The sequence below is a fragment of the Mustela lutreola genome, chromosome 13 (genome assembly GCF_030435805.1).
Source record: "Mustela lutreola isolate mMusLut2 chromosome 13, mMusLut2.pri, whole genome shotgun sequence".
Classification (NCBI taxonomy): domain Eukaryota; kingdom Metazoa; phylum Chordata; class Mammalia; order Carnivora; family Mustelidae; genus Mustela; species Mustela lutreola.
Window position 1 is genome coordinate 59391950 of NC_081302.1, and position 13310 is coordinate 59405259.

Consider the following 13310-nt stretch of genomic DNA (forward strand, 5'->3'; position numbering starts at 1 on the left):
AATGGGAAAAGCATACTCTTACTGGTGGTGGGGAAACATGACACAACGAGAACAAAAATAGAGCTCCCCATCTTAGGATGCTGTGGAACTTGTATTACTGCACCATAGAACTTGTAATACTGCAGAAAGAAGTCAACATAGCCCTCAGAAGTTGGGAAAAAGCACCCAGCTCAGGGATTTTCTTTTTTTTTTTTTTTTTTTTACAACTCAAGGAACTAGAAAAAGAACCTAAACTCAAAGTTAGCAGAAAGAAGGAAATAATTAAGATTAGAAAATAAATAAATAAAATAGAAAATAGAAAAAATTAATAAAACTAAGAATTGGTTTGTTAAAAAGATCAACAAAATTTACAAACCCTTAGGTAGACTAATTAAAAATAAGAAAAAAACTAAAACAACAAAAATTAGAAATGAAGAGAAGATATTACAAACGGATACTACAGAAATAAAAAGGATCATTCAAGTCTACTGTTAATAATTGCATGCCAATGAACTGGATAACCTAGAAGAAATGGAAAAATTCCTAGAAACAAATCAACCAAAAATGAGTCCTAAAGGAAAAAAAAAAAAAACCTGAAGAGACATATTAGAAGGAGATTAAATCAGTAATTAAAAAACCTCACAACAAAGAAAAGCCCATGACCAAAGGGCATTACTGAAGAATTCCACCAAATATTTAAAGAACTAACAGCAATCTTCAAACTTCCAAACTCAAGAGAGCTCAGCATTGATCGGACAAAGATACTACAAGAAAACTACTAATTGATATCGCTGATGAATACTGATGCAAAAACTCTCAACAGAGCACTAGCAACCAATTTCAGTAACACACTAAAAGGTTTATACATCATGAATAAATGGGATGTATTCCTGGAATGCAAGGATGGTTCAACATTCAAAAATCAAAGTAATTCACCACACTAACAGATTCAAGTTTTTGATGCAGAAAAAGCATTTGAAAAAAATTCAGTATCTTTTTATAAAAACACTCAACTAGGAATAGAACGAATTACCTCAACATAATAAGCTATACATTAAAAACCCACAACCAACATTCACTCAATGGCAAACAACTGAAAGCTGCCTTCTAAGGTCAGGAAAAAAATCAAAGATGCCCACTCTTGCCATTTTCTTCAACATAGCATTTGGAAGTCCTAGCCAGAACAATCAAGCAAGTAAAAGAAATAAAAGGCATCCAAATAGGGAAGGAAGAAGTAAAATTACCTCTGTTCACAGATAACATGATCATGTATATAGACACCCTGAAGAACCCACAAAAAAACTAAGAACCACTAAATGAATTCAGCAAAGTTAAAGGATATAAAAATCAACGCACAAATATGTCTTGCATTTCTATATACTAACAATGAACAATCTGAAAAGGATATTAAGAAAATGATCCCATTTATAATAGCATCAAAAAGAATAAAATACTTAAGATAAGCTTAACCAGAAAGATAAAAAACTTGTACACAGAAAATGATAAAACAGTGCTAATGAAACTGAACAGGACACAAACAGAAAGACATCCTGTGTTCATGGATTGGAAGACTTAATATTGTTTAAATGTTCAATACTACTGAAAGCAATCTACAGATTAAATGCATTCCTTATTGGCACATTTTCCCAGTGCAATCTTGTGTCCATCATCCATTTTCTGCAAAAATAGAAAAAAACCTTAAAATTCATATGGACTCTCACAGGACCATGAAAAGCCAAAATAATCCTGACGAAGCAAAACAAAGCTAGAAGCATCATACTTCCCGATTTCAAACATATTATAAAGCTATAGTAATCAAAACAGTACGGTTCTGGCATCAAGATAGGACATAGAGACCAATGTAACGGAATAGAAAATCCAGGAATAAATCCCCATGCCTATGGTCAAATGATCTCTGACAAATGTGCCAGGCTATACAATGAGGAAAGGATAGTCTCTTCAGAAAATGGTGTTGGGGAAACAATATCCACATGCAAAATAATGAAGGTGGACCCTTATTTTACACCATACGCAAAAATTACCTCAAGATGGATTAAAGATCTACATATAAGAGCTGAAACTGCAAAACTTCTAGAAGAAAACATAAGGGGGAAATTTCATGACCTTGGATTTGGCAATAATTTCTTAGCAATATTTCTTTGGCAATAATTTCCTTTGCCCAATTTAAAAATGGGCAAAGGACTTGAAGAGACATTTCTCCAAAGAAGATGTAGATCTTCATCAGCTTAGGATAGTATAACAAAATGCAGTAAACTCGGTGGTTTAAACAACAGACATTTATTTCTCACAGTTCATGGTTCCCACTCATACTAACCTCCTTATCAAATGGTTATTCAGCCACACCCTCCATATTCTTTTCCAAATAGCTTTCTCATTTTTTGCAGTATAGGCAGACTGAGAATTTTCCAAATCTTTTTAAACTGATTCCTTTTTGCTTAGCTAAGCAATTTCTTCTTCAATTCATTTCTCTTTTCTCACTTTTTACCAATAAGCAGTCAGAAGGAACCAACCTGTTTCTTCAATACTTTTCTTTATAATCTCCTCAGCTAAACATTTATCCCTCCCAATTCTACCTTCCACAAAACACTAGAACATAAACACAATTGAGTCAAGTTTTTTGCCACTTTGTAACAAGGATCACCTTTTTTCCATCATTCTTTATTTCAGGCTGAGACCTCAAAAAAATGGCCTTTACTATCCATATGGATATTTATACTAACATTCTATTTATGAATATTTATATATTTTCTAATAAAATGGAGGTTTTCTCTATAGCTCTTTTCTTTGCGCTCTCATCGGAATCACTTTTAACAGTCCCTTCATGATAATCCCAGCTTTTTCTACCACATACCTCAAAACGCTTCCAGGTTCTACCCTTTACTGAGTTCCAAAACCACTTTAGTGTTTTTATGTATTTGTTATAGCAGCACCCCCACTTCACTGTATCAACATCACCTTACCTAAACCTAATTACCAAAGGAATCACCTCCAAACATATCACATTAGCGGATAGAGCTTCAACATAGGAATTGGGGTGGGAGATAAACTTCAGTCTGTAACAAGAGCCAACAAGTATAAGAATGGGTGCTCATTATCATTAATCATTAGAGAAATGCAAATCAAAACCACAGTGAGGTATCACCTCACACCCATAAAGGATAACTTCTGTTTTTAAAAAAAAGGCATTGGTGGATGTAGAGGAATTGGAACTCTTGAACACTGTTGGTAGAAATGTAAAATAATGGAGCTACTATGGAAAACAGTATAAGGTTGCTCAAAAAATTAAATACCATATTATCATATAATCCAGCAATCCCACTTCTAGGTATATTCAAAAGAACTGAAAACAATATCTCAAACAGGTATCTGCACACCCACATTAACTGCAACATTATTTAAAATAGCCAAGAGGAAGAAACCTGAATGTTCATCAACAGATGAAAAATAAAAGAAAAATCATATATACATACAATGGAATATATCCAGCCTTTTAAAAAAAGGAAATCCTGACACATGCTAAGCATGAACTTTGAAGACTATTACGCTAAGTAAAATGAACCAGTCACAAAAAAGACAAATACTGCATGATTCCACGTACATGAGGTTTAACTACATCTAAAACAATCAAACAAACTCTTAAAAACAGAAAGTAAAATGGGATTGCCAGGCGCTAAAAAAAAGCAGCAGAAAGGGAACTGTTCAATGGATATAGTTCCAGTTTTGCAAGATGAAAAAGTTCTAGAAATTTGCTGCACAACAATATACATAAAGTTAACACTACTGTACTGTTACTTAAAAATGATTAAGACAGTAATTTTAATACATATATTTGACCATAATTTAAAAAAAAAGAAAACACAACTCTAGACCAGAAACTTGATGAGGTCCTATGGTTGGCAATATTTTCTTTCTGTGCACTGTCATATATCAATATTCCAGAAGAATGACAGGTACCTGAGGACAATGGAAACTTTATGCTTGGAACTCTCCCAGACCTTGCCCTGTGCGTTTTCATTTGGTTGGCTGGTTCTGATTTGTGTCCTTTGGCTGTAGTAAAACTATAATCATAAGTATAATATTTCCTAAGTACTGTGATTCACTCTAGCAAATTATGAAACCTGAAGGGGTACTAGAAACCCCCAAATTTGTAGCCAGCTATTAAGCATACAGGTTACCTAGGGAAGCCCAAACTTGAGGCTGGTGTCTGAAGTGAGTGAGCACAGGCATGTGGAGGCTGTACCCTTAACCTGTGAGGTTTCGCCCAATTCTGGGTACATGGTATCAGAATTCACTATAGTACACACAGACAAAATTTTTAATGAAAGAATTCGTTGTGCCTCCTGAGACACAAAAAGAGAAAGAAAGCTACACTAAAGAGAAATGATCAAAATTATAGTCTAATTTTTAGTTCCCCTATAAATTTCAAATGAAAAGATATTTTTCACTTCCTTTCTCGAAAGGCAGTTCATAATTATAAGCTTTTACAAAGAACTAAAAGGGGGGGATACAGATTTAAGAAGACCATGTATGACTAGTATCATGCTATTGAAGTAGAATATAGGTAAATTAATGTACAGATAACCTCAAAATATAATTTTATACAACAAATGAGGTAGAAACCAACAAACTTTTAAAATATTTTAACATTTTTATTTTATTTAAGATTTTATTTTATTTATTTGAGAGAGAGAGAGAACAGAAGAGGGAGAGGGAGAAGCAGACTCCTGCTAAGCAGGGAGCCCAATACAGGGCTCAATCCCAGAACCCTGGGATCGTGACCTGAGCCAAAGGCAGATGTTTAACCATCAGAGCCACCCAGGCACCCCTGGACATTTTATTTTTGTTTTACCTTTTTAAAAATATCTATTGATAAGAACAATTAAGAGCCACAAAGAAGGCGGCACTATTAAAGGGGAAAAGATACTAAATTCTCACTGAAGTAATGATTAAGTCTCCAAGAGTTAGCTGTATGTTGGGAAAAAAGACAAAAAAACAAAATATCAAATAATAGTATAGAAAAGAAAGTGAACAGATTCTCTGTGTATTAATTCCCTAACCGGTTAGAAAGAAAACCCAAAATTATAGGCAGCTGATCAGAAGAAAGCTTACATAGGTAAATATGTATCAATTAAAACAATGACTATAGTTTTGCATTTGGTCATAACTGCTGAATGCATGCTGTTTCTGTTTAAACAACTGGTTTTAAGTTTAAATTTTAGTAATAAACTTTCAGAACTACTTAAGTTCTAGCAAATAGTTGTAAATTCAAATAAATTAATAATGCTATTTTCTCCTTCTTAACTTAAATTCTTCTTTTCTTTGGTCCTACAAAAAATTTTGCCTTAAAATAAATCTGAATTTTAGGGCGCCTGGGTGGCTCAGTGGTTAAGCCGCTGCCTTCGGCTCAGGTCATGATCTCAGGGTCCTGGGATCGAGTCCCGCATGGGGCTCTCTGCTCAGCAGGGAGCCTGCTTCCCTTCCTCTCTCTCTGCCTGCCTCTCTGCCTATTTGTGATCTCTCTCTGTTAAATAAATAAAATCTTTAAAAAAAAAAAATAAATAAATAAATCTGAATTTTAAATATGACAAATAAGCCACTTAATAAAAATGTCTTCTGAGAATAATAAAAGTGGGGTGTCTGGGTGGCACAGTTTCTTAAGCATCCAGCTCTTGGTTTCAGCTCAGGTCGTGATCTCAGGGTCAGGAGATCAAGCCCCACAATGGGCTCCACACTCAGCACAGAGACTGCTTAAGACTTTCTCTCCCTTGGGCACCTGGGTGGCTCAATGGGTTAAAGCCTCTGCCTGCAGCTCAGGTCATGATCCCAGGGTTCTCTCTGCTCAGCAGCAAGCCTGCTTCCTCCTCTCTAACTGCCTCTCTGCCTACTTGTGATCTCTGCCTGTCAAATAAATAAATAAAATCTTAATTAAAAAGAAAAGACTTTCTCTCCCTCTACTTCTGCCCTGACCCCCTCACTCTCTCAAATAAATCTTAAAAAAAAATAATAATAATAATAATAATAATAAAGTATGGAAAATAAAATTTGCAATTCTTGAAGCATTTGTTATCTATGCCAGGCAAAGTAAAAAAACTCTATCCGGTTAAATGCACCACTCATTTATAGCAGATTACAATGTTTTACTAGACAAAAAATATTAAAATAGCAAATGTAATTTACTAATTAGATTTGTTCAGCCCAAAAGTACCCAGTAAGTACTGGGAAAACGTTAAGAAATATAATTTTGAAAAAGTGCCAATACAGAGTAGGTACTTAAACTGATTTTTTTTGATATACCATCCCTATGGTAAATATCTACCCAAGCTTCCTGATGTAACACATACTAAGAAGACCAATAGATCCTATGATATACTCCTAAAAAGAAATAAGGAACAAAAACAATTTTTAATCATCAGCTGACTTCTATAAACAGAACTTTAATTCAATCAAAAATGTTTCTTTTTAAATAGACTGATTTTTTTTTTTCTTAGAGTTCCCAAAATGCTTGCCATATCCCAAAAGGCAACATCAACCAACACTACATTGTTTTAATGCAATTAACATCAAAGAACACTTGGCCAAATGGTTTTATTGGTACTATCAAATTTTTATTTTTCTAATTTTTTTTAAAGATTTCATTTATTTATATGAGAGGGAGGGAAAGAGGGAGCTAGGGAAAGAGAGAGAGCACAAGTTGGGAGAAAGAAAGCACAAGTTGAGAGAGAAAGAGGGGGAAAAGCAGACTCCTGGCTGAGCACAAAGCCCAACACACAGGGTTCAATCCCATGACCTGAGTCAAAGTTAGACCCTTAATTGACTGAACCACCCAGGCACCCCACTGGTACTATCAAATTTTAAGTCTCAGTTATTACAACTATGCAGTGTGAAATAAAAACATTTTTCCCGGGAGAAGGGGGGTGGGATTATGGACATTGGGGAGGGTATGTGCTTTGGTGAGTGCTGTGAAGTGTGTAAACCTGGCGATTCACAGACGTGTACCCCTGGGGATAAAAATATATGTTTATAAAAAATAAAAAATTTAAAAAAAAAATTTTCCCACATAAGACTCAGAGAGTTCTCTAAAAATTCAAGTCCTTAAAATGAACTCAAATTTGATCCTCTTCCCTAATACATTTGGTTATGACTCTTCTCTCAGTGGTCATTATATTTTTAATGAAGTATTTTCAGTGTGTTATAGTTGTATCTTTAATAACACATATTCAGTTTGCCATATTTACTCCAATCAAAGTGAGGTACTCTGAATGTTTAATATTATAGGACTCATAACTCTAAAACAAAAAGTAAAAACATAATAACTAACAAAATGAAACATGTTGATAGACAACCTCAATAGAAAAGAAAATACAGTGAAAATAAGTGAATTTGTAAAAATATGGTTTTTGTAAATGTGTGTAATATGTAAGTTTATTGTCATGAAACTTCTAAAGAAACTAACAAAACTGAATTCTACCACATAGAGAAACCTATATTGGTAAAGACATCACTTACAAATAAAACAATGTCTTTTATCCTATATATTCTGAGTGGGTTTTTACTACCATCTAGTGTTATATCTTAAGAAATACTTTCTTGCAAAAATAAGTTACAAAAGACACTTTACAATATTACTCAAACATTACTAGATTTAATTAACTGTAGGAAAAAAACATCACAGTATAGAAAATAGCTATTTTTAAAAAGCTGTCTTATGTAAGAAACCTATTTTCATTACTCTTAAAATTTTTGTTTTATTACTAATTGTGTAATTGTGTAATGTACATCAAATCCTTTATAGGGCTTCTAAATACATACTCAAGTTGCTTCAAAAGACAAAGTAGCTATTACAAAGATTCAGCCCATTAAATCTAGCCAATGCATTCAAAAAGCCAGATACTTATAGTATAAAATGATTATCAATGTTCTCTCAATCCCAAGAGGTATATGAAAGGACTTCCTCCTCACCTGACACCTTAAATGCTAGCATTTTAGGTTCCATACAGAGAGAAAAGCAGAGGTATGGTTATGCTCCATAGAATCTTATTGTTTGCTATTGAATGTCAGTCATCCTTCAACTTGCCAAACACCAAAACGCCTAGTGAAATAAACCCCAAACCATTAAAAAAAAAAAAAAAAAAAAAAAAAAAACACCAAGAGGTTGAAAAGGAAGAAGATGAAGCCATGGAAACACATTCTTTTAGTGGGTTCAGAAACTACCTTTGTTAAAAGATTTTACTCTGCTAGAAATTATTTTCTCAGGCACAGATTCCAGGAGTCCGGGGATCAAGTCCCGCATTGGGCTCCCAGCTCCATGGGGAGTCTGCTTCTCCCTCTGACGTCCCCTGTCATGCTCTCTCTCCCTCAAATAAATAAATAAATTCTTTTAAAAAAGAAAAAGAAAAAGAAATTATTTTCTCAGTCTATGGAATCTAGAGATAAATCCAAAGGATTTAAGCTGCTTTTAGTAAATTAAAAATTAAGAAGTCCTATGGATTCTATTTCAGCAAAGTTTTGCCTACAGCTATTTTTACCACAATATTACATATTAAATTTTATATCATTAACCATACAGGGTTTGTTTTTTTTTTTAATGACACAAAAATATTGTGCTCATGATATATACAAATAAGATTATGGATCATACCTTTTAAATCCTTCCCATACAAACAGAAATAATCAACCTTTGAAATTGAATGTAATAAAATCGTCCTGAAGGTATCATGTCTACATTACTCACTTGAAATGACCTTTCCATTGTTATTGCAAAGTAGTATTCTCTCCGGGGATATCTTCTCTCACAAACCAATACTTGATTGCATATTCTGCCTTTTTCTCCTGTTTGCTTGGTAAACAACTTTTTCCCAATCATTTGTGAGGAAACAGCTTTTGCTTCTTCTGGACTGAAAAAATGAAAAAGAACTCAAATTTTTTTTCTCCTCCAACTGAGAAAAACAAAAACATAGGACAACCAAAATTTTATCTCACTTAATATTTATTTTAATTTTTTTTAAAGATTTATTTATTTGAGAGAGAGAGAGAAAATACAACAACGGGGGGAGAGGCAGGGGAAGAGAAACTCAAACAGACTCTGTGCTTAGTGCGGAGCCCCACATGGGTCAATCCTAAGACCCTGAGCTCACGAACTGAGTCAAAATCAAGAGTAGGACACTCAACTGACAGAATACCCAGGAACCCACTCATTTAATATTTAAATTTCAGTATTTTCACCAATTCAATAATAAGGGATAATTTTTAAAATACATTTTTTCTTTAATACTGATGATTTTTCTTTAAAAAGCAGGACTTACGAGAAAACTATCTTCACTCCTCCTTTGAGGCCACTCTCAAAGGTTCCTTTTCCTCTCCCACCAGCTAAAACCTGTGCCTTTATCACAACGTCTTTTGAACCTAGAAGAAAAACACTTCCATTAGATAAACAGCATGGAATAGCATGCAAGATGTTACTGTTATTAAGCATATATATTAAGTGATGTTTTTAAATGCAGTAAAGACTCATTTACCCACAATGTCAAAAAATGTAGTCCACATATATAATTTTTCTAGATTAGAACATTAAAACATTCACCATCTAAAGATCCACAAGTTAAAAAATTAGCCATTCATATGATACCATTTCTTAAAGTAGACTGAAAATAATTTTACTTTTCCTTAACACTGAATATCTAATGCTTTGGAAGATATTAAAAGTATAAAAATTAAGACTCAAATGACTTCCCAACATTTCCCTCCCTTTCTGTTCACATGTAAAATTGCTATCCTGTGAAAATTTGAGTTAAAAATGCTACTCTGAGCATAATATACATGATAACTTAAGGGAAAACTGCCAGTACTGATACCAACTTACATTGTTCTAGTAACAGAAAGACTTGTTAATACACATTCTTGAGCTATACTGTTATGAGGAGTATTATCAGAAGTTAAACTATATTTATCAGAAGATTCAGGGATGTTACATTTGTAAGTCTTAAATTTTTAATTTTTTATAATACTTTAAAAAAAATTTTTAATGAAATTTTTTAAATAAATACCCTGAATTTTTCTTCTTTAACAGGTAGACTGATCTCTCTTCTATCTTCCTCTTTCTAATGTGCTGAAGAAAAGCAGCAAACCAGCTGGTTAACCTGGGTACCCTTCATCATTCATGGTCCATGGCTACTCCTCCTTGAGGGGCATTCTCTGTCTCCCCAGACACAGAGAATTTCAGAATCTCCTCATTTTGCCTCTTATAGCATTTTGCCTATACTAGCAGTGCAACACTTATATTACATTATGGCAAAATAATAACCTTATCCTTATTGGTCACAATCCCAAAGCAGTCCCTCGTATGTAACTACCAATTCATGCACACACCATGCAGAATGTGGGGACTCTCACCTAATCAGATAAACCAACAAAATCAAAGAGGTAACAAACACAGTTTCTGATAAAACCAATAAGAACTGACCTAAAGTTTATACCTAAACAATTATTTTAAAAGAATGTTTAGAAAATTTATGATGTAAGGGTGCCTGGGTGACTCAGTGGGTTAAAGCCTCTGCCTTCGGCTCAGGTCATGATCCCAGGGTTCTGGGATCGAGCCCCGCATTGGGCTCTCTGCTCAGCAGGGAGCCTGCTTCCTCCTCTCTCTGACTGCCTCTCTGCTTACCTGTCAAATAAATAAATAAAATCTTTAAAAAAAAATTATGATGTAAATGAGTCTACATTTAGAAATTAGAAGAAGACCCTTAAGTCAGTCAAGGATGCTTTTTAAAAAGCCATCTTTTTCACACCCCATACCCATCTTTAAAATTTACGCAGAATCTTGACCACTCCTCATCACCTAGTTTGAACCCTGGTCCCAATGACCACTCTATCTCACCTAGATTACCCCCGTCCCTGACAGTATTCTCAAGGCAGCGAAGAGAGCACATCGCTCCTCTATTTAAAACCTTACAGTGAATGCCCATTTTACTCAAAGTGAAAGTCACACTCCTTACAATGACCTACAAGGACCTATATAATCCTCCAGTACCCTTACTATTTGTATCTCCTATAACCTCCTCATCGTTCACTCCACTCCAGCTACACTAGTCTCCACTGTTCCCAGGCATACTTCCGCCTTCGGGATTTGGCTCTAATGCTCCCTCCGCCTGGAATACTCTTCATCAAGTATAGGAATCCTCTGCTTTTCAAAAGTTGGCATTACACCACTTCACTTTTACAGAAGACCTACATCAGTTACCTGTTTTCACTAACCAAAAGAAATCCAAAAGTGATCTTTACTTCTGCAAAAGTATCACTGTTGATTTTGCAGAGAGCCATGAGAGGTAACACAAAAGTGGCCAAGCTCTTTACCCACAACTATATTCAGCATCCAGCCACCAAAGCTTTGAACTGTGCCTGTGAGCATCTGTGCTTTAGCCTAGGAAGGGTCATTTACTGGGTCTGAAAATGTCTGAAATTTTTTCCTCATAATTAATGCTAACTTCTTTCACTTTATGCCATTTTGGCCTACAAAAGGTTTCACAAGAATGCTCTGCTTTCAGATACCAGAAGACACCTGTAACCACTTGAGAAAGGTCCACATTCCTTTCAAATTTTTCTTCTTACATCTCATTATCCATTAGGCTTACCCTGATCATTTTATTTAATAGTACAACCTGCCCACCAGGGACCAATCCTCTTTACCCTGCTTATTTATTTTCCATAGAACTCATCACCTTCAAACACAATATATAATTTTCTCATGTTTACCATTTATTGTTTTGCTCGCCCACTAGAATACAGACTCCAAAAGGGCAGAATCTTCATTGTGTTCACTGATGTTCTCAAGCTCCTGGGAGCGTTCCTAGCATATATTTTCTGAATGTTGAATAAAAGAACGTGTAAAAATGGAAAGAATTCTTGCACACCTTGATTTTTCACTGCTCTTTTAAAAACTCAGAACTGGAAATACTGGGACCTACAACTAAAGCTGATTAGAAATGCCTGGTTTACACAAGACAGACCCTTTTCTACCTGCCACAGTCCCCACCATTCCCAGGTAAAAACAACTAATATTAGATGAATAGACAAAACTTTAAAAATGTCCTTAAAATGAACAATAATTTTCTTATTGGAAAGAAAACAGGTAGCCTCTGGGACAATGGCAAATTACAGAGTTCATGCCCAAACTAAAAGGAGCAACCACTAGTCATTTTACCCTGGCTTTTCCCGTACTTTAGAAATATTCTTTTATATCCAAAGAGAATAAATGTAATCCCAACAGTGTAAATATAGCATAAATGGGCAATAGTTAAACTGGTGATTTGCTGGGCTAAATTCAAACATTCCTAACATTAAACTGAAAACTTAAAACACTGACCCATTAGAGTAATAAAGCTCTACTTTTTCAAAATACATTTTACAAAACAAGAAGTCTCCTCCTCCACAAAGTGTAAATTTCCTTTCTTTAGGAATATAAATTCCTTAAGGGCAGAGAAGATTCCTCAAAAGTTCCTTCTAAAAAAGCCCTTCACAACAAAAGAAATACCAAAAAAATTTAATGAATACAGTTTCATCAAGACAAGAGGGATTACAAGAGAAATCTGAGGACAACTGATTGAAACAAGAATTTTATTCAATTCCATTAATTCATTCAACAATTACATCTATATACCAGTTACTTGCTGGAGCCACAGATCTACCAATGAGCAAGAGAGACCTACCTGCCCTTAGAGAGCTTACAGTCTTACTAGATTTGGCCCTTTGCTCTAGTCAGACAAGACCTTTAATGGATTCCAAAGTTGTCTTTAAAATATAGTCAATACTCTCCTAGCTTTAGTTAGTCATAAATGTCTTAAACATTCATTATATATAGTCATTAATAAAGCATTGAGGAGAAAAAAAAGAAGGCAAAGTCCTATTTTATGCCTTTGGAATCTCCCTCCAGGCTGTTATTCATTAATTGGCAACCTTTGCACATGTTTAATCAGTCAGACAAAAATTCCACCGTAATTATACTAGAATCCTATACATTAGGACTAATACACAGAACGGCTGAGTAAATAAAAAAACAGACTAATCTATGCTGACTGTAAGAGACTCACTTTAGATCTAAGGACACAAACAGACTGAAAGTGAAAGGATGAATAAAGATATTGCATGCAAATGGAAACCAAAAGAAAGCTGGGTATCAGACAAAATCAACTTTATAACAAAGACTGTAACAAGAGACAAAGAAGGGTATTCCATAATGATAAAAGGGTCATTCCAACAATGGGACGTATCAAGGGTGTTACATAATGATAAACGGGTCAATCCAACAATGGGACATA

At 34.5% G+C, this 13310-nt stretch overlaps 1 protein-coding gene across 3 annotated transcripts in view; it reads right to left on the bottom strand.

Moving 5' to 3' along the window:
* Positions 1-13310, bottom strand: part of SUCLA2 (succinate-CoA ligase ADP-forming subunit beta) — a 58880-nt gene that overhangs the window by 20252 nt on the left and 25318 nt on the right. For all 3 annotated transcript variants that reach the window (XM_059144073.1, XM_059144072.1, XM_059144074.1), the window contains 2 exons: positions 9303-9402; positions 8732-8894 (listed from right to left, as the gene is read on the bottom strand). In XM_059144073.1, the coding sequence (XP_059000056.1) occupies positions 8732-8894; positions 9303-9402 (263 nt within the window). The remainder of the gene's footprint in view (positions 1-8731; positions 8895-9302; positions 9403-13310) is intronic.